The following is a 23684-nucleotide window of genomic DNA, read 5'->3' as shown; positions in this document are numbered from 1 at the left end:
AGAAGAAGAAGAAGAGAGTTAAGAGAAAGTTAAAAGCCAGACCCCTAAAACTCCAAAGAATACACACAGGATAATCGCCCCGTACAAAAGCCAAGAGATTCCCGGGGCAACCCTGCCCACACGAAAACAAAATTTCATAGAGAACGCAACTGTACATAAACACGACGCCGGAGTCATCAGGTCCTTTAGGCGGTGGCCTCAACGGGCTGCTGCTCTGCCTCCCCGCTGGCCCCTTCCTCAGCCCACGAGCCCCAGAGGGCTCGTTTGCCACGGATCTTGAGAGGTCCACCCACGGTCTCCGGTCGTTGTTCAACTTGTACAGCGTCCTTGGTGGCCAGCACGAGGACCTCGAAGAACATCTTGGTGGCGTCCGCCTTGGATGCCTTCTTCTCCGGAAGCAAATCCTGGAACTTCACGCTCTTCTTCTGCTCGGCCGCAGATTCACCCAGGCGCTCCCGAAGGATGTGGACGGCGTGCTTCGTACCGATCGACACGGGACCACTGTCGGCCACGATCGTGTCGTCGGCATCCTCCAATGGTTGGTTCATTCCTTCGTCGTCACTCAGACGCAGAGCCTGGTCCTCCTCGTCACCGGGGAACTCGATTTCGGAGCGTTGGAGCAGAGTCGAGTCAAGACCAACTCCCTCATCGACCGGCACAATGGCCTCTTCTTCGCCTAGCTCCAGGGCCGGCGCAGTGGCCGCATCCACATCCATATCGGCGATTCCACTGTCGCGCTTCCGCTTCAGCTCGCCCGCCTTCCGGATGGTATCGAAGGAAAGCAAGTCACGCAATTCGGGAGCCCAGCCACGTCCTCGGCCCGCACCGAGCACATTCGATACAAAGTCTCCGTTCTTCTGCATGTTCATCAGGGTCAGCAGCACGGGGTCCCGGGGCAGCCATGAAGAGGGCTTCATGATCTCCTCGCGCGTCAAGTATTGTTCTCTGACATCCTTGACCTTTTGGTCGGTCTCCTTGTCCAGTGCCATGAGAACGACCTTGCGGCGCTTTGGCGGTTGAGCATGCTTGGCAGTAACCTCATCATCTTCGTCATTCACGTCATTCACGTCTAATTCGAACGCTTGAGACTTTTCAAGGTCGTCTAGATCATCGTCCGCCATGGAGCTCAGGGCACTCTCGCGTTCCAGCTCATCGTCGGCATTGGGGGCAGGCTCGTCATGATCATCGCCGAGGTCCATGGCGTCATCCGTTTGCAGAAGGTTATCGGGTAGAGCGTCGTCGCCCAGATCCATCTTATCCAGGGGAGCATCATCTTCACCAAGGTCCAGTTGCAGGTTGTCGACATCGTTGAATTTGCCCCCATCGCTGAAAAGATCTTCCTCCACGGGGCGGGGAGCCGGGGCATCTCGACCGACTTCCATGCTGAAGTCATGGCCGAGAGGTGTTTCATCTTCTCCCAAATCCAAGTCGACCAGGGTGTGATCCTCGAGGCGCGCAGGTTCTTGCGATGCGGAGCGGCGCAAGCCAGTATCGGGGAGCAGCTGACTACCGAAATCCATCGAAGAACCAGGCCGCTTACCCTCGGGCTCGAGGTTGAGGGTTTGCGGCAACAGAAGGGAGGAATCCAGATTCATAAACAAGTCGGATTCCGTCAGTACATCGGGCAAAGTGATGCCGCCAGGGGCAACGACCGTAGTGGTCAAGTCATTGTTGTTCGTCAAACGAAAGGCCTATGTGAGGAAGAGTAGTCAGCGACGGAGGGGCCGGAATATGCAAGAGAGGGGGAACCAAGTAGCACCGACCATTTTGATCTTCATCAGGGCCTCATTGCAGTCATCCAGCAGATAGCGCGCTTTGCGGCTGTAGATGCGAACCACACCCAGGAGCAGTTGACCGCTCAATCGCAAAGCCATGGGGGCTTGGCCTTGGTCCACGATCGCACTGACACTACTTTCAATGTCGGATTGTAAGATGTGCGACTTGGAAAGCTTGCGCTCCAGGTTGGCCGACAACCAGACGCGGGCCAGTGGCCCGGTCTTCGACAACAGGGTCTCCGAGTAGAACATGGTGGCGGGGAGAGCAGGGGAGATAAATCAAACCAAGAGCTAAGTGTCGCAAGAAACAGATCCAAGAAGACAAGAGACAGTGCAGTAAGACGAATACCCCACCCAGAACGGTGGCTGTTTGGTGGTGGTGGAAGTCCCGGGCAACCAAAACGCCTGGGGACGCGCGCCGTATCCAGAAAACAAAAAGGATCAGCGACGGGTGCTCGGCCCCCTACGGGCAGTGAGCGAGGGAGGAGTCCACAGTATGGTTCCCGACAATCCGATGACGGGTAGCTTGGTTGAGGAATAAAGGATCGCGCAAGATGCGACCGTGAAGAGACAAACACGCCCTACAACGGATGGTTGGAGGGGAAACAAGAAGGAAGCCAAAAAGGGATTGGCGATAGTGGGATGCGAAAATGGGGGGGGTGAGGGATAGGGAAGAAGAGAAAAAGAGAGGGGGTTGGGGAAGGTTCGAAGTCGCAAAAGGTGGGAGGGAAACAAGAAGTGGGAACTTTGGGAAGGGAAAGACAGAAGAGCGAGAGGCAGAGACAAGAAAGGCGCGTCGACCGGCCAGCAACAGTGATTGACTGCCAGGTTACTCAGGCTGGGAGGAGGTTTTGTTGCCCAGCCTCCTCCTTCTTCTGCCTGCCTCTGATTGGTGCGTATTGTTGTGGCTGGGGTCACGTGGAGCAGTCTCGCTTATGTCATTTTCGGATCACCTGAGATGAGCTGACTCAGCATGTGTATCAAGCTCACGCGAACTAGTCCCGATATGGACAGCTCGGAACAACACGTCATCCGGTAAGGCTAGGCCGCATCGGGCAAGGCATCATCAGCCGCACCGCCCAAGGATGAAGCCGTCAATAGAAAGAAGCAAAGAAATCCAAGGCGAAATCCAATGTATGTATGAAGGAGAGGAGTCGATTGAAGGTTACCTGCTCCGAGTCATGATCAGGGTTTCTCAATAAGACAAGGTTTCTTTGTATTCTTATCGACAAAAGTACTAACTGCTGACCGGGTAGGTTTTATTCTCTTCCCTCTCTTCTACTCTGCCCCGAAGTCTGGCCCAATCCTCCTCTCCCTTCCCTGGTCTGGTCGCGCCGTGTCCACTTAGCGACTTTCCCCCCCATCTGGGCTAACCAATTGACGATTATTGATGCAGTTACGGCCAGCTCGCGTCAAACCACCAGGAGAGACTGTGGCTTTGCCTTTTCGCCGGCCTTGTCGCTTTTCCCCCCAAAGCAATTACTCTCACATCTCATTTCCTCTCCCCCCTGGAAAAAGAACACCTCGCTCTCTTCGATTTTTATTATTCCTTCCTTACTGTTCCCGACGGGATGCTAGCAATTGGTGTCTGATATACCTGGGCTTATTTTCCGTTTCGACAAAGCATGAGAGATGTCAAGGTCCGCAACGCCCGCGCTCCCTTTCCATAATGCCCAGATCCCCGATTCGAGACCGAGGTCGACAACCCCGGCGGACGTGCGCTCCAGTCCTTCCCCTTCTGTAAGTGGCTTGCCCTGTCCAACTCGTTGTCTCTCTTGCAATCTGTCCCCTCTGCCGTCTACGTACCTCCCGTCGGCGCAGCTAACCGGAGCGCCTTGCGCGGATAGACGTCTACCTCGACATATTCGCTCTTAGATCCGCAAGAGACCGCGGAGCGCTTACAGACCTCCCTCGTCCATGGCCTTAATCCCGCCGAGGCCGAGGTGCGCCTGGCACAAGAGGGACCCAACGAACTCCCGCACGAAGAACCAGAGCCCATCTGGCTCCGCTTTCTCAAGCAGTTTAAGGAGACCTTGATCCTCCTCCTTTTGGCCTCCGCTGCGATCTCCTTTTTCATGGGAAACTATGACGATGCAGTCAGCATTACCCTCGCCGTCACAATCGTGGTCACCGTCGGATTCGTTCAGGAATATCGGTCGGAAAAGTCTCTGGAGGCACTGAGTCGTCTGGTGCCGCACCATGCGCATCTAATTCGCGATGTTCCTTTGAATGGCCCTCCAGTGGCCGGCACCATTCCCCCGGCTCCTGGTGCGGAGATGGAGTTGCAGGAGCTGCGAAGCAAGAGCGCATCCATTTCCACCGCCGTCAAGGCCTCGACTACCGTGCCCGCCACGGAACTCGTGCCAGGCGACTTGGTCCTCTTCACCGTCGGAGACCGCATTCCGGCAGACATAAGGATCACTGCCGCCACATATCTCTCCATCGATGAGTCCAACTTGACAGGCGAAAACGAACCGGTTGTCAAGTACCCCGATGCCATTCGCAGCCCCAAGCACCTTCCGTCGCACTCCCCTAAGATTGTGAGCCCGCCTCGATCGCCATTTTACGATGCCCCGGCCAGTGGCGCCGTGGGAGCCGACATCCGCTTGAATGAACAACACAACATCGCTTTTATGGGTACGCTGGTTCGGTCGGGATACGGACAGGGAATTGTGATCGGAACAGGTGCGAAGACGGAGTTTGGGAGCATTTCCGCCTCCCTCCAGGAAATTGAAAGCCCGCGGACGCCTCTCCAGCTGTCAATGGACCGTTTGGGCCAGGAATTGAGTTACATCTCGTTCGGTGTCATCGGACTGATCGTTCTCATTGGTTTGATCCAGGGTCGCAAGCTCCTCGAGATGTTCACCATCGGTGTTTCGCTCGCGGTGGCTGCGATTCCGGAAGGTCTCCCTATCATTGTCACCGTGACGCTGGCTTTGGGAGTGCTGCGCATGGCCAAGCGAGGAGCTATCATGCGACGGCTGCCGAGTGTCGAGACGCTAGGCTCTGTAAACGTCGTTTGCAGTGACAAGACCGGTACTCTGACTCTGAACCACATGACGGTTACCAAAATGTGGCACTTTGACTGCCCCGAGCCTTTTGAGGTCCATAATGATATTTCCTCCTTGACGCCCGGGCCTGCAGCGCGGACCGTTCTGCGAATCGGCAACATTGCCAACAATGCCAGACTATCTCGCGTGCATGCTAACTCTCCAGCTAGCGCCTCCTCTGCCGCGGTCTTGTCCTCCACGGACGACAGGGCTTCTGGAAGTATCCGTAGCAGATGGGTTGGCCAGCCTACTGACGTGGCTATTCTGGATTTGCTGGATACATTCGGCGAGGACGATGTGCGTGAGCGTATCAGCGCCCGTGTCGCGGAAACTCCATTCAGTTCTGAGCGCAAATGGATGGGTGTAATCATTGGCAACGGCACCTCCGGTGACAATGTGGCCTATATCAAGGGAGCCCTCGAGCAGGTATTGACCCGGTGCGATACTTACTTGACCAAGGATGGCCGTGAGGTTATCCTGGATGAACCACGGCGCCAGTCGATAAGGCACGCAGCCGAACATATGGCGGCAGAGGGCTTGCGGGTCTTGGCTTTCGCCAGTGGAGCAGTTAGGGACACTTCGAGAGGAAGAGCGTTTGGCAGCAGATCGGGTACGCCCGTGTCAAAGTCCAGCAGCCAGAGTGATGACGATGACCGGTACAATGGACTAGTCTTTGCGGGCTTGGTGGGCATGAACGACCCTCCGCGCAAGGATGTCCACAAGTCCATCCGGCGTCTCATGGCTGGAGGAGTGCGGGTCATCATGATCACGGGAGATGCGGAGACGACCGCTGTGGCCATCGCGAAGAAACTAGGAATGCCGGTCAGTGACGCTCCCGGATCACGGCCTGTCATGAATGGGCATGAGATCGATCGGATGAGCACCCAGGAGCTCGCGCAAGCCATATCCTCGACCTCGGTCTTTGCGCGCACCAGTCCGGACCATAAAATGAAGATTGTGCGTGCCTTGCAATCCCGTGGCGATGTAGTGGCTATGACCGGCGATGGCGTGAACGACGCCCCGGCACTCAAGAAGGCGGACATTGGTATCTCGATGGGCAAGCTGGGCACAGATGTCGCCAAGGAGGCCGCGGATATGATTTTGACAGACGACGACTTCTCGACCATCTTGCGTGCCATTGAGCAGGGCAAGGGCATCTTCTACAACATCCAGAATTTCATTACCTTTCAGCTCAGTACCAGTGTTGCTGCACTGAGTCTCGTATTGCTGAGCACCACCTTGGGCTTCAAGAACCCGTTGAACGCCATGCAAATCCTATGGATCAGTGAGTTTATGTCGCCTTGCATGTCTGGAGCACTGCTAATTTCGAAATTTAGATATCCTCATGGATGGCCCCCCTGCGCAGTCGCTAGGAGTGGAACCTGTTGATCCGTCCATCATGAACCGGCCACCCCGACCCCGGAATGCCCGCGTTCTCACAAGGCCGCTCGTTCAGCGGGTGCTCACCTCCGCGATGATGATCATGCTCGGCACTCTGGCCATCTACATCCACGAAATGGGCGACGCCGACGACACCGCCAACCCCGGCGTGCACTCCCGCGTGGTGACCGCCCACGACACCACGATGACCTTTACATGCTTCGTACTGTTCGACATGTTCAACGCATTGACGTGCCGCAGCGAGGGCAAGTCGGTGCTCCGTGGCGAGATCTCTCTCTTTGGAAACAAGATGTTCAACTACGCCGTTCTGGGCTCGCTCGCGGGACAGGCGTGTGTGATTTACCTTCCCTTCTTGCAGCGCATCTTCCAGACGGAGCCCCTGGGCTTTGGACATTTGTTCCGGCTGGTGTGTATTTCGAGTACCGTATTTTGGGTTGATGAGGCCCGCAAGTATTATATGGCGTTGAAACGACGGGGCACGGTGGGGGTAGGATACAGTGTCAATGTTTAATAGATTAGGTTATAGGCTATATGTATAGATGCTTTTCCTTATACTTTGATACCAGTATCGGCGTTTCAGTTGGGCGATAAACAAAACATAAGGTAAGGCCAACCTGGTTAGTGTCCGTCCGGCTTGTATGAGAGGGGAAAAGAGATGCAAAAAAAGAATGACCTACGCAGGACTCGAACCTGCAATCTCTTGATCCGTAGTCAAGCGCCTTACCATTGGGCCAGCAGGCCAACTGTTGAATTACTGGTTAGTATTACAATTTATAAGGCTATGATAATGCAGCAATACCCCCTTCGCTTCCACTAGTCTACTGTATACAATCACAGGTCTAAATCCAAGTCAACAATACACCATATGCATTTCATAGCTTGTGTCCTAGCGAACAATATAGAAATCGAGACTCGGTCAATTCAAATTACTAGATATTCAACTGCGTACGATCATACATCGATAAAACCATGAATGTCATTGGGTGGTTTTCGACTGACACTACGACTACATATATATATGGAAACTTTGCCGGCCGCCGAGTAGGATAAACCGGGTGGCAGGGGGTTGAGAGGCCCGACACCGTGGCACCGATATGTCCTAGATAAGTAATTCAGGTACCAGTGAACCAAAACAGAGACCTACTCGGATACAGTGAACAAGAAGCTCCAAAAGTCGAGCTCATATAGGTCAGGTGGCTGACGTGATTTAGCCCCCGGATTCCTCGTCAGCTTGCAGCGGTCAACTGCAGAGAGAAGCACACCAACTGAGGTATCATATCCAAGGATACGATATGTCGGTTTAGAACCAAGAAAATATTACGAAGAACCGAAATCATGTAGGCTTCTCGAAGAACGGGCGCATGAAACACCGGGATCCCGAAAGGTCGGGGCCGAAGTAGGAATAGGCCTGGTTTCGACGCCGACATTCAATAAGGCTCAAGTGCACAGCATGTCAAAGCGAAGCCGCTTCTCAACAAGCACTGCAATCCAGCTGAAAGAAGCCGTGGCAAGTACTTAAGAAAGGGTGGTCACTCCCATTACGGCCCATCACCAACCGGAACAGCATACCAGCGGCAACAACATCCGTTCCCGTCGCCTCGGTATGCTCAACCCGAGCCCAGATCGCAGAATTAATCCGCAAGGGGCGATTGGCCCGGCCCGTGATCCCCCATGTCTAATGGATCTCCGGAAGCAGTACATTCTCCGGATCGAAAGAATGATCTGGGACGGACTCATGACCGTGCATCTGCAGCGGACGTCGAATTAGGGCTGTCTGGACAATAAATGTTAGGTAATGGCGCCTGGCCATTGGTCCCTGCAACAAACAGGCGACAGGCAAACCCATGATTGGTGCACGCCCGTGACCGTTGACAATTTTTAGCTCCAGTGATGGGCTCATCGTCCACAGTCCCCTCTCTGGTCCCCTCAGTCGATCATCGTTGTAGCTTGCCCCGTGGCATGGACCGGGACCCGATGCTGTGGTTCCCCCAAGGGTCTGTGAGGGCACGTGGTCGACATGGATGTGTAGTTTATTTTCATGTCATTGTAGCACTCGGTCTTTCACTCGTGGCATACACACGGTTTATTGTGTCATGTTTATGGCATGTCTGTGACGTCTGTGATGGATAAGGTCATACATGGCCACACACGTAGTGAGTATAGAGCCCCCACAAAAGGAGTAGTCCAAATAAGCATCATTAAGACTAAGACGCAGGAACTAGTAAGGAGTCAACGATCAGCAACCAGTTTAGTCACACAATATGCAGTAACATCCAACCCACCTGATAGAGAATACTATCACCTTACTCGACAAGAAACCCCAGAGATAAGGGAGCTAGTGCAGCGGAGACGGGGTTAGGTTAGTTATATGGGGACATCAGATCGAGCACATGGAAGGAATCCTTATTCTAAAAGAAACTAAAGATAGGTACCAGGTACTAGTGTAGTCCCTATCTACAGTGTCTCTTATCTCGTTCTACTTCCCCCCTGAACTGGGCACTGGGGATAACATCTACTTATGAACTCCTGCTAGACCGGATTGGGTAACGGTGTTATCAGCACCGGGGGAGCACAGGTCCGATGTAGGATGATCTATCTACTATCATCTCCCGTAGAATCACTCGGGACTTCTGTCGGGTGTGCTGATAGGCAATTCGGGTTGCCTAGTGTAGTCCCACCCCACGCGACTGCTAGTCTACTCGGTACCCATCCATGCTTTTGCGTGCCATTTGTCCGCCCGGGGCTGGGACTGTCAGACGTAAGTACGATATCATCGTATGGGAAAGCAAGCAGAGTGACATACCCTCCGATCTGAATAGCCAGTAGAAGCAGTAGACTATACACCACCAAGTATTTTAGTATTTTCCCCCACACTCACTCATCTCTAAGAATGCGAGGTAAGCACCAACACACCGCACCGCGGCATCCTCACCATCGGAATCCTCCGAGCCAAGAGCCAAGCAAACGCAGCCCCGACTCGCCAGTCATTCATCCCGTCCCCGTATCTCCTGTCTATCTAACTGCTACTAGACTAGACCCAGCAAACCTCCGAACCGGCGACTGCGCGACCCAACCTCGACGCCCGCCCGCCCGCTTCAGGCCTACCCAATTCCTGAAACTCCCGAGCGGACATCGGGAGAAACAGGAATGACAAGCGGACTATCATTGGCCAAGCTTCGTCGTTATCAGCGCGGTGGAGCCTTTCGAGGCTGAGCTAGGCCGGATCGGGGTCCAGCGGGACCCACCCCGGATGCAGGTGGCGTGCAGCTGCCCTTATCGTGACCTCCTGTCCAATCGATTCGGAGTGGTGATGAGCTGAGAGAAAATGGAACTGATAAGAAAGGTTCAACTCTCAGGTTCGTGGGTTCCCTTGAGTTTTCCGTTTTCCACGGAATGGGCTTCTTGGTCGTGGGAAATACGGATGGATGGATGATGGATGGATTGAGCATGAAACGTGAAGATCTTGTGGTTTGCGTCTTGGCTCCAAATTGGCAGTTTAGTACTTACATCTATACCGAGTCAAGATAGATAGATGGGGAGTCAACTAGGATATCCCTTTCATTTCTGTTTTTGGATTGGATGTATCAGACTGGTTTTATCCTTTCCGTGGTTGATCGTACTCTTCCTTACATGAAAGAGGCATTTCTGCATGTGAGACGAAGCAGGGTTGCAAGCATGTGCCTGCCTGCCTGCTTTTCTGCCTGTCTGCCTCAAATTCGAGCCCAGATCAAACACACGGTCAATGATCCCTATCTATCTACTAATCTGGACCCGGTTGCCCATTCCTTTGCCGGCCCAACTCGGCAGCAGATAGGGCTCCAGGCCGCGAGTATGCGCTCTGTAGCTCTGGAACGTGTTCAGTCTGTTATCATTGGGCTTGAAGGTATGCGTGATAGATAAACAGCCAGCTGTCGGAGTTCCGCGTGCGCGCATATCGAGTAGATACATAAAGTAAACAGAAGCCCCAAGCCCGCGCCCCCAGGATTGCTGGTGCTTCTTCACTCTTTTTGCCTTTTTTCCCTCTCTGCATGCGGAGAGATGATGATCCAGAACGCAGCAGATACTGCGGTGGGCTGAGCTGGTCTATGCGGTCCTACAGTCCACTTACCGTCTGTCGCGTGGGCATCATCGACCACATATGATACCATATACCATACCGTATACTGCGGATTACAGCTTACTATACAAGCAGGGAAACAGCATGGAACCTAACCGGGAGGCTATACGAACACTCTCCCCTGGGACGAGTTTGCAGATTCAATGGGTCGGGGCCTGGACCGACGCCCTTCCCTGTCCATTGGAACTTGAACATGACGAAACCTGTGTTGAATGAACACCCGATATGAATTGAGTGTAGATGATGATGCTGATGCTGATGCTAATGTTGCTGCTGCTGTTGCTACTGCTGCTTATGATGATGAAACAGATCATTCCAACTGGCTTAACCGAGGATAGTATACCAGGACCCAACCGGGATCAGAGTGGAAATATGACGGGAGGTTTCGCCACCGAACTTATTTGGGAATTTCTTGCAGTCCCTCCTCAATCGGCGGCGGTCTTGGCCGAGGGCGGCAGTTTTGCCACGGACCCAATCAAGGGCCCAGACAGGCAACTCACTTTTGCAATCACTGCAGAAGAAAATGATTGTCAGGAAACTGGGAAATACAATTGATGCCTATGTGTGTATGGTTGTGAAGAGCTTCCCACGATCTATCGACTTTGACAAGTGAAGCACACGCAGCAAGGAAAAAGTCTATCCTCCTCCCATCACCAACAGCAGCAGCAGCATCCATTCCTCCGCCGTTCGCCAGGAAACGCAACCAGTGGGTTTTGAATGGGTTCTGGTGGATGATCGTCGGGCCCGAGTTTATTTTATGCCATTTGATTTTTCACCTTATCTCTCGCCCGACTCGGCGGCCTCCCATTTGGGTCTTTTTCTTTTTTTCCTCACTTATCTTTATTTTATTTGATTTGATTATTTTCTGGCGCCTCCCTCGCGTGGTGGAAAGAGGATAAATTATTTTCTCATTATTCTTTTTTTCTTTTTCCTTTTTTTTTATGACTATTTACTGGAGATTTGAATTTTAGACTTTTTGTTTCCCTTTTAATTTCTCTGTCTTCAGATTCTCACCCACACGAGGCTAATCTGGAATGAATTGAAAAGAGTTTCGAGGGCATATCAACTTATCATCCACCCGCCCAAAGTCATCACTAATAGATATTATCGTCGGTCGAGGTGCTCCACCCGCGCCCAACGTTTGAGCAAAGTTTAGGGACTTTTTCTCTTCTGCTTCTTGCCTGGGCATTGACACCAACCTATTATCGCTGCTATCGGGACGAATTGGTAAAAGCGCAACCTCGTCGCAGGTTTGAGGTCCCACTCCGGTGCCTTTCCAGAATCTTGTCTGCCCGGCCGCTCCACTCATCGGCCTTCTTCCTGCTTCATTCCTCAAGTCAGCGCACTCTTATTTATATAGTCGACGCCCTCCGCGCCCCCCGTGGCGGTTTTCCCTTCTCCACATCCGGCGGAGTCGACAGTCTGCAGAGCATCCTTTCCCTCTCTTTCTCTCCCTCACGGCATTCCGTCTTACATTCCCGCTGCCGGTCTCTCTCTCCCTCTCTCTCTCCTCCTAATTCACGCTTCTCCTCCATTCCAGTTATCCCAAATCCTCCTACTCTGTGTCACCTCCCTTTCTCTCTTTCTCCTCTCCGCCCTTGCAGATACTCTATTTCGCCAGTCCCCGTCTTCGATTCTCGATCCCGATCTCGCTTCTGCAGTTCTCGCCGCCACCCACACCAACTACACCATCCACATCCACCACCCGCCTGTTCTCGGCTTGAGAACATTCCTCGGCGGTGGTGACTCCATAAACGCCCGTTAGAAGAACAGTTCGACCCGTCAATCCCTCGTGTTACCTTCGATAGTCTTTGTTTTTCCACCATGTCGGACAAAGCAGGCGTCTTTATCCCGCAATATGCGTCCTACAACTGGACGGGCGCTCCCTCCGACTATGAGGCTCTCACGACCAACGAAATCGGTGGCGATTCCAGTTAGTTACCCTGCTTTTGTTGGTCGTTTTGGCTTCCCCATGACTTACCTGCTGGCTAGGAACGGAAAATCTGAACAAATGGTTTCAACCCGGTGACCAAGCATTCATCATCGTGTCCTCGGCCATGGTGATGGTCATGATTCCTGGTCTGGCCTTCCTTTACTCCGGTCTCGCGCGCCGCAAGTCAGCTCTGAGTATGATCTGGGCCTGTATGGCCTCGTTCTCCGTCGTCACCTTCCAATGGTATTTCTGGGGTTATTCTCTCGCCTTTTCTCCGACTGCAACCAACGGCTACATCGGCAACCTGCGCAACTTCGGTTTGATGAAGACCTTGGCCGATCCTAGTCCGGGCTCTCCACTGATTTCGAACCTTCTCTTTGCTTTCTATGAGGTATGTTACGACCGACAATCGAGACCTTTGTAATCAATAGCTGACAGGACCGGAATAGATGCAATTCTGCGGAGTTACGGCAGCGATTATCATGGGAGCTGTGGCGGAACGTGGACGCATGCTCCCCGCAATGGTGTTCGTCTTCATTTGGGCCACGATTGTGTACTGTCCTCTGGCGTGCTGGGCATGGAACTCGAACGGTTGGGCCTACAAGTATGGAGTCCTGGATTACGCTGGTGGCGGTCCCGTCGAGATCGGGTCTGGTCTGTCGGCACTTGCCTACTCCATGGTTTTGGGCCGTCGCCAGGAGCGGATGATGTTGAACTTCCGCCCGCACAACGTCTCTCTCATTCTCCTGGGAACTGTCTTCCTTTGGTTCGGATGGCTGGGATTCAACGGTGGCTCGGCTTTTGGAGCGAACCTTCGTGCCACCATGGCTTGCTGGAACTCTAACTTGACCGCTGCCTTCGCCGGCATGACCTGGGTTCTTCTCGATTGGCGCTTGGCTCGCAAGTGGTCCATGGTCGGCTGGTGCTCTGGTACCATCTCGGGCCTCGTTGCGGCTACTCCGGCTTCTGGTTTCGTTCCTCCCTGGGCTAGTGTGATCCTGGGCGTTGTGACTGGTATTGTTTGCAACTACTCCACCAAGGGTAAGTCACGCTTTTGCTGGCCAGTGATCCCGTTCAAACACTGACTGAGTTTACAGTGAAATACTGGATCCGTATCGACGACTCGATGGATGTGTTCGCGGAACACGGTGTTGCGGGAATTGTCGGTCTTATCTTCAACGCCCTCTTTGCGGACGATTCGATTGTTGGACTGGACGGTGTCAACACTGGATCGGGACAGGGAGGCTGGCTGATCCACAACTACAAGCAACTCTATATTCAAATCGCCTATGTCGTCGCTACCTGCGCCTACTCATTCGTCATGTCCGCCATCATTGCCTATGCCATCAACGCCATTCCCGGTCTGAAACTGCGTGCCTCGGAAGAAGCCGAACTGCTGGGTATGGACGATGACCAGCTGGGTGAATTCGCCTACGACTACGTCGAAGTCCGCCGTGACTACCTCGCCTGGACCCCTCAGCAGCACAACCAGCTTGAAGACGGCCACCAGATTCCCGCTGCGGCGCGGTACGGAATTGGCGAGCACAGTGAGATGATGCTGGACGGCCACGCCCCGGTTGGTGTGGACAGCCGTGGCTGCAGCGAGGGTGACTCGGGCATCCAGGAGCTGAAGATGCAACCTGCGCCGCGACAGGTAGCAGAACACCACGCGCCGCATGAACCCGAGCCGGTCGAAGAGCCTATCCCGACGACTCAAATCAACGAGAAGGTGACGACTTGAGCCGGACCTCCTCATCTTTTCTAACTTCTTAATGTCTTTGTGTGCTTTTCTTCAATCCTGTGATATCCAGCGATGCCTTTCTTATTAGCCCGGCTGAGCCATTTCTTGTTTTGTACATGTATTATTTTGGCGGCGATTTGGTTTGGCGTTTTCAGGGACAAAGCCCGCGGGTTATGTATATCTACCTGTTGGGTGGATTGTATATATTAGGTTATAAGCGGGGGGTTATTGTTTTTCTTCACTATTTACGTGTCTAGATCTTGCTTATGGACTGATACCAGCACATGCATAGATAGTCAATTGATTCATCCATAACATATAACAACTGCACTATAGGGACATATACATGCCTAGAGAATCAGTCAATTTGACGTAAATGACAGCTAACTGCGCGTCCCGAGGGTCCTACCCCGGAAATCCTACCCCATACCCCACAGCAGTAAACAGACAGACTACCTAGTTACCACCCGGCATGCATGTGCTGGACCTCTCCAAAGACAAGCAAGCCCTTGCAACAATAAGTTGTCTTATACATACATACATACAAATTCGTGATCAGGAAAAAATAAATCTTACCCCCGAGCAGCGTGCACATTGATACCACACTTATATCCTGGAATACATGAATAGGTAGAGTAAATAAGGATATGTTTCCACGACTGTATCATGTACTTATGGTTCGCATGGCTCTTAGATTAACCATATGGGTGGCGTGTAGTATGTATAATCTAGCCCTAAGTACCCCACCCGAGAAATCCGTAACCTCGACAGTCCATGGCGCGATTTTTGTGAGAATGAACAAACAAAATACTCATGCAATTTAGCGGTGAAAAAAAACTGATGGAACATAGCTTGGTATGTGTAGTATGCATGTATACTATATACAAAGAAAAGAATGCGTATGTAATTTTTTTTAACAAGACGCTGTCAGTTGGGGGAGGGGGGCTAATGTTATTGCTGATGTAGAAAAGTAATACGGGAAAAGTTAAATCTCTGCCGAGAAGAAAGTAGTAGATAGATAGTCAGATAGACAGGGAGTATGGAAAAAAGTGAAACGTGAGGGATTACACCCGTCTCACCATTCCTCTCACTCTCATCCTCTCTTCGCGACTCAATTTGTCCACCACTTCAGCTGTCTCTCCACCACGGAGTACATCTTCCCACTCATCTTCGTCCATGCCCATGACCAGGACCATCTGCAGACACCGCGTGAACGCTTCCCGGTGCCGGTACCGACCTGGTGCCGCTTGCGTGCCGCCCACGTCGACAGCGGCGCTGACCACCCCGGATACATCGCGTTCGAGGCGGGTGGCGCCCAGGGCATTGACACGGCCGTGGTAAGACCAGAGACGCTTCTCCAGGAGTCGAGAGAGGTAGGCGATGGTGACGGTGAGGAGACGGTCAAAGGCGGATGCGGTGAGGATGCGGCTGAGGGGCAGGAGCAGCTCGGTCCAGGCGGCGGCGAAGCGCGGACGGACGAGTTCTGCGCGGCTGGTAGGGTCGTCGTCATCTGGGACGGTGCCATCCGCCATGTAGTCCGGATCGTCGGAGTCGTAGTCGTGGTAGATGGTGCGGGTGGGGTCGGTGTCTTCGCGGGGTTGATACTCGATGTCGCGGAAGGCGTCGGAGAGGATGGGGCGGAGACGGTGTTTAATGACGTTATTGAAGACGACTTGGATGCCGTCTGCCAGGAGGTCGGTGACCTTGGACTCGAAGGAGGCGGAGAGGGATTGGAGGGTTTGTGTGGCGAGGCGGGCTTCCTCGGGGACGGGGAAGAGCGAGCGCAGAGGGTCGGTTTCCTCGGGCTGGCCATCAGGGCCGATGGACTTTTTGGGCTCGGTATGGTTCTGTAGGATGCGGCGGACGTAATCGACGGCGACGTCAAGGTTGTTGATGAGGACGAGGAAGGAGATGACGAGTTGCTCGGGGGGTTGGCCGCCCTGGACGGCGGCGCGGGGGTAGCATTCGTCACGCATCTTGCGCTGCGTCATGCCGATGAAGTCGGAGCCGAGGACGCGCGAGAGCGTGGGCACAACGCTGGTGACGACGGAGATTTGCGATGTGACGAGAGACTGCTGCAGGACCTTGTTGACGATGTACATGATGTCGTCGACGGCGGATGTGATGTGCGGCGGCTCGGATTTGAGCGGTCTCTGCGGGTTCAGGGTCAGGCCAGAGGGCTGTTCGTCCAGCTGGAACGCCTTCTCGACCGACCGGCGGAAGAAGAATGTGGTCATGGTGTTGAACGGAGAGGCCAGGCGGTCATTGATTTTCTTCGCTAGAGTGGATTCCCGGAGGAACTGCGGCAGGGCGAATTTCTGGTTGTCACCCTCTTCCGGGGGCTGGGACTGGGTCAGTCAGGACGATCAGAATGGTGTTGGTAAGAACTTACATTGCAGGTGTCGGCCAAGAACCGGCAGTACAGGGACCAGCGACCAAGCATGACGGCCATCTCGTTGAGAAGCCCGTCAATCTCCTTCATATCCACGCCCTCATCATCGGCCGCAGCGGCATCCCGTACGGCAGGCGAGTTGGACCGGGGCGTTCCGCTGCGCTGCGGAGGGAGGAAGCTCTGCACGAGGAAAGTGAAAGCGTAGGACTTGGTGTCGGTCAGCTTTCGGTCGACATGCCGCTCGTCGCTCCAAGTGTCCAGGATGATGCCACCTTGAACATCGGCCTCCAGCTGCAGACGCTCAATAACGCGATTCATCTTGCGCGGGCCGTAGTGACGCTCCACCAGGCCGCCGTGACCATCGATGATCTGGGCGATATGTTCGAACAGCTTGGTCAGCGCATTGGCGTAGAAGAAGCCGTCCTTGCTTGGCGAAGCCCCTGTGCCGGCATTGAGGTTGGATCGAGCTCGCGCCGCCACGCCTTGACAGACATAGCGGCCGTAGACATCCAGACCCACCTCGGAGCGACCGATGAGGGGGAAGAGCTTGAAGAAGCGGGTGATGCGGGCACCGTTGTTCTCTTTAACAGCCTTGTCGAATTCGCGCAGGAACAAGCCACAGAGCGATTCAGCAGCGTTATCAAGCGTAACATTCGGTGGATCGGGCACCTCGGCCGTCGGCACCATTTCCGCGGCAAAGGCCCCCTGCGCGACCTCCGGGGGGATCTTGGAGGCTCGGTTCAGATAGCTGGCAGCAGTCTCCCAGTCCTGCGGCGCACCCATGGAGCCTGCGACGCCCAGCACACAGGCTTTGAGTTCCGAAACCTGTTCCACCACTTCCAGGGTTGCCTTGACGCGGGATTGTTCTAGATCGAGGCGGCGGACGGCGCTGGATATGCGATCGGCGGTGGTTGCGGCATCGGCCAGCATGCCATGGCTGATGGCGCGGGTGGTGCTGGTCTGGGAGCCGAGATGGGCGCGGAGTAAGTCGAGTCTTCCCAATTCGCGAGAGAAATCCTTCTGGGAGGCCACAAGGGCGTCCAGACGAGCTGTAACGGAGGCCTCCTGGTGGTGCAGGTGCGACAAGGTGGCCTTGATCTCGGCAACGGAGCTGGCATTGAAGATGTCGGGGGCGGGATGCGAGGGAGGCACCGCATGGCCATTGGCCACGCCGGCCGAGGAATTGGACATTGTCTGAGAAGATCAGACAAGGGCGAGATGGGCCGGCGATATATACCCAGTTTGATCAATCAGTGAGATAGAGGGATATAATAATAATGAAGGGAAAAGGAAGGCCATCTGGCACTCGGCCCGCAGGCGGTGAGCAGCCGGGGAGCTGCCTGAGGTGCTGCTGCAGGTGCCTCAGAATGATGGCCACGAAGATGAAGTGTGAGGAAGAGAGCAACAGGCTGGAGAGCTGCTTGATATTCACGACATTTTCTTACCATTGACTATAGAATTGACATGGCAAGGGATAGATGGATTCAGACGGATAGAAATCACGGGACATAAGATATAGATACCTCAGGCCGCCACGGGGGCAGGCAATTCTGCCGATTGCTGCATTCGACGTCATCTTCAGATTTCCAGTCGCACTTTTCTCTCCACGATTTCGACGGATTCACCCTCTGTCTAGCTGTTGAACCGCCTTACTTCCAGCACCTTCTTCTTGGTGACAGGGACTGGTCATATACCGCCATCATAGGTCGCCGCCGCAAACCCCGACACCAGCACGCCCGACCCCGAACAGGTCGCCGGCCACGCACCATGGGCAACGAATCTTCGACCCTGATAGACGAGAAAACCCCCCCGTCGGTGCTGGAGGCCCGTACCATCGAGGCGATTGCCAAATATGTCAAGCAAAAACCGGTGAAACGCGTGGTGGTGATGGTATGGACATTTCCCTCCGATTACCCCTCCCCCGCACCGTGTCAGATCGAATTCTACATCCTCAAAGATTGACATAGATGGGGATATAGCTAACAGACAATTATATGTATAGGTCGGAGCTGGTATTAGTACCTCGGCCGGAATTCCCGATTTCCGGTCGCCAGATACCGGCATCTACTCGAATCTCGCCCATTTGGACCTGCCCGATCCCGAAGCCGTCTTCGACATCAGTTTCTTCCGTCAGAATCCCCGCCCATTCTACGCTCTGGCCCGGGAATTGGCCCCGGGTCAGTTCCGACCCACCATCGCACACTCGTTCATCAAGCTGCTCTACGACAAGGGAATGCTACTGAAGCATTTCTCACAGAACATTGACTGTCTGGAGCGGCTGGCTGGGGTACCGGGTGATAAGATCGTCGAGGCCCATGGAAGCTTCGCGACACAGCATTGCATCGACTGCAAGGCGGAATACCCCGAGGACTTGATGAAAAAGGCTATCACTAAGGGAAAGGTCCCGTACTGTACTCAGTGCAAGGGGCTGGTGAAGCCCGACATTGTCTTCTTCGGAGAGTCGCTGCCGGCTGACTTTTTCGACAACCGGGACCTTCCCGAGCAGGCGGACTTGTGCATTGTTATGGGAACCAGTCTACAAGTGCAGCCGTTTGCCAGTCTGCCCGCATTCGTTAGTGATGGAGTACCCCGCGTGCTGATCAACATGGAGCGGGTGGGCGGGCTGGGATCCCGCCCGGACGATGTACTGGTGCTGGGTGATTGCGACACTGGGGTGAGGCGATTGGCACGGGCGCTGGGCTGGGGGGAGGAGTTAGAGGAGCTGTGGGAGAGGACGAACCCGGACCCGGCCGCACGGGCGGCGGAGAATGCATCCCCACAAACCCGGGAGGAGCGGCTGCAAGATGAAGTGGACCGGCTCACGGAGGAGGTTGATCGCACGCTGGGAATCTCGCAGGCGTACCAGCAGCGAGTGCGGCAGCATCTGGAGCGACAGTCGGGCACGCACGCGGATGCAGCGGGTAGGAAGGAGAAGCAAGCCGAGGAGGAGAACGACCGGATTGGGGGATTGGCTCATGTCTTCCCGCATCTGGCGCGAATGCAGGAAGGGAGGTGAAGAAAAAAAAGTAAGAGCGATCACATGGACGAGATGAGGATGGAATGGATGGGAAAGGTCCGGGCGAGATGGCGTTGGGTGGCTGGAACGGAGGGGATTCTGAGTGGACGAAAGACCAGGGAGATAGTCGGTTCCTGGAGCTTCTTGGGATTTCGACGGGAGTCTAGATGATGGGAAGAAAATAATTGGGATGGATATAGGATAATGATACACATGATGTTTGTAGTCAAACTTGTTGTTGATTGATGATAATAAACAAAAGAAGAGAGGAGGTTAAATAGTGATGGATGAATCAATTAATCAATGAAAGAAAGAGTAAAGAATGCGGGATGAGGAAGCAAGCAGTACAGAGTGCATACATGACATTCTTCCGCAGCAAAATTGTCTCCCGCAAACGACATGACAGCTCTTAGCTTCATGCTATACTTATCTAGACACTGACACGTAGAGCCTGGACTACAAAGTACTTAAACTCTCGAGATACTTTGATGCAAGAGGACAAGACATGAAGCGGCGAGACACCCAAAGCAACAACCGGTGAAGGCGATCCCTCCCCTCCACTGCGGGGCCCAACTTTAGTTCAACTATTATTATTATTATTATTGTTTGCTTCCACGCTTATGATTCTGCTGCTGCCCCACGTCACTCCCCCTCGATCTTCTTTCATCCCGGTTTCTAATTCTAACTCTCTCTGCTCCATCTTCTCCTTGACTTCTCTACATTCTTCTTTTTGATCAAACTATCCTTCTCTACTACCTCTTTCTCCATCTAATATCTATTCACCGTCATCATGGTTGGAATCGGTCCTAAGCGTCCCCCCTCCCGCAAGGGTAAACTCATAGCTCTCCTCCTCCCACTTCCCCCCTCCATTTCTCGGGATGCCGATCGCTGACCCGATGGCTTCCCTCGTGCTTCTCCAGGTTCCATGGCCGATGTTCCCCAGAACCTCTTGCAGCAGATCAAGGACTTCGAGGACCAATTCACCGTCGATCGCTCCAAGCTCAAGCAGATTGTCAACCACTTTGTCAAGGAATTGGAAAAGGGTGCGTCTTCCACACTTTACCCGCTTCCAATGCGGCCCCGGAATGCATCACTCCGACTGACTCTCTTTCTTCCATGCAATAGGTCTCTCTGTCGAGGGTGGAAACATCGTAAGTGCTTTGGCTCTCGCAATGCGGCATTCGACTCAATTCGTTTTTGTTTCCTCCATTCTCGACTAACGCTTCTCTTCCCCTCTCAGCCTATGAACGTCACCTGGGTTCTGGGATTCCCCGATGGCGACGAACAGGGTACTTTCCTCGCCCTCGACATGGGTGGCACCAACCTGCGTGTTTGTGAGATCACCCTGACCCAGGAGAAGGGTGCCTTCGACATCACCCAGTCCAAGTACCGCATGCCCGAGGAATTGAAGACCGGTACCGCCGAGGAGCTGTGGGAATACATCGCCGACTGCCTGCAGCAATTCATCGAGTCCCACCACGAGAACGAGAAGATCTCCAAGCTGCCCCTGGGTTTCACCTTCTCCTACCCCGCCACCCAGGATTACATCGACCACGGTGTCCTGCAGCGCTGGACCAAGGGTTTCGACATTGATGGTGTCGAGGGCCACGACGTCGTCCCGCCGTTGGAGGCCATCCTGCAGAAGCGCGTACGTCGAATTCCCCTCCACCCCCATGATGTGTAACCCGAGCTAATCTGGTATGTCTCTCTAGGGCCTGCCCATCAAGGTGGCTGCACTGATCAACGACACCACCGGAACCCTCATCGCCTCTTCTTACACCGACTCCGACATGAAGATCGGCTGCATCTTCGGTACCGGTGTCAACGCCGCCTACATGGAGAACGCCGGCTCCATCCCCAAGCTGGCTCACATGAACCTGCCCGCCGACATGCCCGTGGCTATCAACTGCGAGTACGGTGCTTTCGACAACGAGCACATCGTGCTGCCTCTGACCAAGTACGACCACATCATCGACCGCGACTCGCCCCGTCCCGGTCAGCAGGCCTTCGAGAAGATGACCGCCGGTCTGTACCTGGGTGAGATCTTCCGTCTGGCCCTGATGGACCTGGTGGAGAACCGCCCCGGCCTCATCTTCAACGGCCAGGACACCACCAAGCTGCGCAAGCCCTACATCCTGGATGCCTCCTTCCTGGCAGCCATCGAGGAGGACCCCTACGAGAACCTGGAGGAGACCGAGGAGCTCATGGAGCGCGAGCTCAACATCAAGGCCACCCCGGCGGAGCTGGAGATGATCCGCCGCCTGGCCGAGCTGATCGGTACGCGTGCCGCTCGCCTGTCGGCCTGCGGTGTTGCCGCCATTTGCACGAAGAAGAAGATCGACTCGTGCCACGTTGGTGCCGACGGCTCCGTCTTCACCAAGTACCCTCACTTCAAGGCGCGCGGAGCCAAGGCTCTGCGCGAGATCCTGGACTGGGCTCCGGAGGAGCAGGACAAGGTGACCATCATGGCGGCCGAGGATGGATCTGGTGTGGGAGCTGCGCTGATTGCGGCGCTGACCCTGAAGCGGGTCAAGGCCGGCAACCTGGCCGGTATCCGAAACATGGCTGACATGAAGACCCTGCTATAATGACCTGGCGCACATAAATATGAATTCTTTGGTGTGATATTTTATTCTCTGGTGTTGAGACGGCGGTGGACGGAATGAAAATAATTGATTACAGTTGTTATGAAGAATTGGCCCGGCCTGGTCTGGTCTGGAGCAATCCTTGTACTGATTAAAAAGTAAGCCAGTAAGCCAGTGAATGTGTAACTCTCTTGTTCCTATCGACTAGACCTGCCACACTACCATCCTGTAGACACAAAACCCCGCAGCAAACAAGCCCTGAGCAATGCAAGCGGAAGGCAAAAAAGAAAGAATGTGCACGGTCACTCAGTTGGCCAGTGTTGACTTGGTTGCACAGGAAGAATGGGGGATCCCGATAAAACATTCCCGGCGGGATAGACGAAGAATGCTTGAATCTCGTGGACAGAAAAGAAATAACCCGACAACTGATTTCACCTGGAACTGGGTCGGAATGCACATCCCCATGAATCCTTGCATGTATCATGTAGGAACCATCATGGATGAACCTTGTAGATACTTACCAGCAACAGTGTGTTTACACTTGTTAGTCCTAGATGAACTATGATGATGATATAAATATTTGCCCTATCTACCCTGCCCAACCCTACCCTATCCCTTCCCTCTTCTCCCTCATCTTTCTTCTCATACTACCATTGAAGTCCCTCACTCACTCACTACTTGCTCACCACCAAACCCCTCCATCTACTACTCTACCTAGCATACACAGTACCTCCCAACCATGAGACTCGATACCCTCCTAACAACAACCCTCTGGGCCACTACAGCCCTCGCCGCAGCCAAGCCCATCATAGAGAACCGAGACCTCGCCCCAGCGACACCCGCAACAGCAGCAATGCACACCCCCAACGCCGCAGCATCGGCTACACCCAGTTCTCGGGCGTCGGCTAGCGCCTCTGCCTCTGCGTCGGGTGCCTCGGCGCAGTATGAGACGAGTAATGAGGGTGATGACGATGATGATTACGATGATGATGATGGTGGTCACGACGATGGTGACTACGAAGATTATGGTGATGATGGATATGGAAAGGAGGATCCCAAGGGGGGTGATGATGGTCAAGGGGACAAGGATAATAGTGATGTATGTATATACCCTTCCCCCCTACCCTCCAACTTCTCTGTGTCAGACTATTCATTGTGTATGTGTATGTGGATGGGTGCTAATGAGTGTGACTTGTGCAGCCGCTTGATTTCGTAAGTATCACCGGTGTCCTTCCTGTTGAGGATTGCGTTGAAAAAGGGTAAATGCTAACGAGGGGTTTTTGTTTTGGGGGATTAGTTGTCGGGGATTTTGGGATTGGTATGTATCTTCCATCTGCTTGGTTACTTTTTTGTCTTGTGGGGTATGGATGGCTAACTGTTGTTTGGTGGTATAGCTCGGTGGATTGGTTAGTTCTCCCAGTCTTTATATTTTCTTTGTTTTGTCCTTACAAGAAGGAGACAGAGAGAGGAGGAAAGGAGTATGGTTGGTATTTATTATATGAGAATGGTGTACTGACTACTCGTTAATGGTATAGGGTCTGCGGTAAATTGATTGATCAACACGGGCAGTCTGCTTCTACACACCGTCTTCTGACGTTTCTATCTCGGTTCTATCTTCCTATCTTGTTCAATTGACGATTATTTTCTGATGAGATTATGCGGAAAGTGGCGGAG

The 23684-nt window shown here is 53.7% G+C and overlaps 9 protein-coding genes and 1 non-coding gene across 10 annotated transcripts; 5 read left to right on the top strand and 5 right to left on the bottom strand.

Annotated features, from left to right (window-relative positions):
• Positions 1–185: 185 nt before the first annotated feature.
• Positions 186–2027, bottom strand: An02g14460 (uncharacterized protein; the record flags this gene model as incomplete). Its single annotated transcript, XM_001400539.3, has 2 exons — positions 186–1691; positions 1764–2027. 2 exons carry the CDS (start codon positions 2025–2027, stop codon positions 186–188), a joined length of 1770 nt encoding a protein of 589 aa, XP_001400576.1.
• A 1380-nt stretch (positions 2028–3407) lies between these two features.
• pmrA (secretory pathway Ca2+-ATPase pmrA-Aspergillus niger) lies at positions 3408–6786 on the top strand (the record flags this gene model as incomplete). Its single annotated transcript, XM_059746806.1, has 4 exons — positions 3408–3515; positions 3623–6110; positions 6163–6632; positions 6766–6786. The coding sequence occupies 4 exons, from the start codon at positions 3408–3410 to the stop codon at positions 6784–6786; spliced, it is 3087 nt and encodes a 1028-aa protein (XP_059605735.1).
• Positions 6787–6895: 109 nt separating this feature from the next.
• Positions 6896–6967, bottom strand: tRNA-Arg (ACG). Its single transcript has one exon. It is a non-coding gene; the product is annotated as a tRNA-Arg (tRNA).
• A 399-nt stretch (positions 6968–7366) lies between these two features.
• An02g14430 (hypothetical protein) lies at positions 7367–9359 on the bottom strand (the record flags this gene model as incomplete). Its single annotated transcript, XM_059746805.1, has 7 exons — positions 7367–7470; positions 7555–7662; positions 7742–7832; positions 7926–8203; positions 8827–9062; positions 9145–9238; positions 9281–9359. The coding sequence occupies 7 exons, from the start codon at positions 9357–9359 to the stop codon at positions 7367–7369; spliced, it is 990 nt and encodes a 329-aa protein (XP_059605734.1).
• A 493-nt stretch (positions 9360–9852) lies between these two features.
• On the bottom strand, positions 9853–12095 carry An02g14420 (hypothetical protein; the record flags this gene model as incomplete). Its single annotated transcript, XM_059746804.1, has 9 exons — positions 9853–9931; positions 10027–10088; positions 10173–10319; positions 10440–10546; positions 10673–10854; positions 10934–11067; positions 11422–11674; positions 11866–12006; positions 12049–12095. The coding sequence occupies 9 exons, from the start codon at positions 12093–12095 to the stop codon at positions 9853–9855; spliced, it is 1152 nt and encodes a 383-aa protein (XP_059605733.1).
• A 72-nt stretch (positions 12096–12167) lies between these two features.
• Positions 12168–14017, top strand: An02g14410 (uncharacterized protein; the record flags this gene model as incomplete). Its single annotated transcript, XM_001400535.3, has 4 exons — positions 12168–12276; positions 12336–12667; positions 12726–13317; positions 13374–14017. The coding sequence occupies 4 exons, from the start codon at positions 12168–12170 to the stop codon at positions 14015–14017; spliced, it is 1677 nt and encodes a 558-aa protein (XP_001400572.1).
• A 985-nt stretch (positions 14018–15002) lies between these two features.
• An02g14400 (uncharacterized protein) lies at positions 15003–17600 on the bottom strand (the record flags this gene model as incomplete). Its single annotated transcript, XM_001400534.3, has 3 exons — positions 15003–15010; positions 15255–16359; positions 16410–17600. The coding sequence occupies 3 exons, from the start codon at positions 17598–17600 to the stop codon at positions 15003–15005; spliced, it is 2304 nt and encodes a 767-aa protein (XP_001400571.3).
• A 576-nt stretch (positions 17601–18176) lies between these two features.
• An02g14390 (uncharacterized protein) lies at positions 18177–19425 on the top strand (the record flags this gene model as incomplete). The annotated part of the gene is made up of 2 exons (XM_059746803.1): positions 18177–18299; positions 18412–19425. The coding sequence occupies 2 exons, from the start codon at positions 18177–18179 to the stop codon at positions 19423–19425; spliced, it is 1137 nt and encodes a 378-aa protein (XP_059605732.1).
• A 790-nt stretch (positions 19426–20215) lies between these two features.
• Positions 20216–22013, top strand: hxk (hexokinase hxk-Aspergillus niger; the record flags this gene model as incomplete). The annotated part of the gene is made up of 5 exons (XM_001400532.3): positions 20216–20255; positions 20346–20468; positions 20551–20576; positions 20666–21073; positions 21138–22013. The coding sequence occupies 5 exons, from the start codon at positions 20216–20218 to the stop codon at positions 22011–22013; spliced, it is 1473 nt and encodes a 490-aa protein (XP_001400569.1).
• Positions 22014–22749: 736 nt separating this feature from the next.
• On the top strand, positions 22750–23273 carry An02g14370 (hypothetical protein; the record flags this gene model as incomplete). The annotated part of the gene is made up of 2 exons (XM_059746802.1): positions 22750–23109; positions 23211–23273. 2 exons carry the CDS (start codon positions 22750–22752, stop codon positions 23271–23273), a joined length of 423 nt encoding a protein of 140 aa, XP_059605731.1.
• Positions 23274–23684: the final 411 nt, after the last annotated feature.

This window comes from Aspergillus niger (assembly GCF_000002855.4).
Source record: "Aspergillus niger supercontig An02".
NCBI lineage: Eukaryota > Fungi > Ascomycota > Eurotiomycetes > Eurotiales > Aspergillaceae > Aspergillus > Aspergillus niger.
Note: the sequence above shows the minus strand (reverse complement) of the source record. Positions and strands in the feature narration are given on the sequence as shown.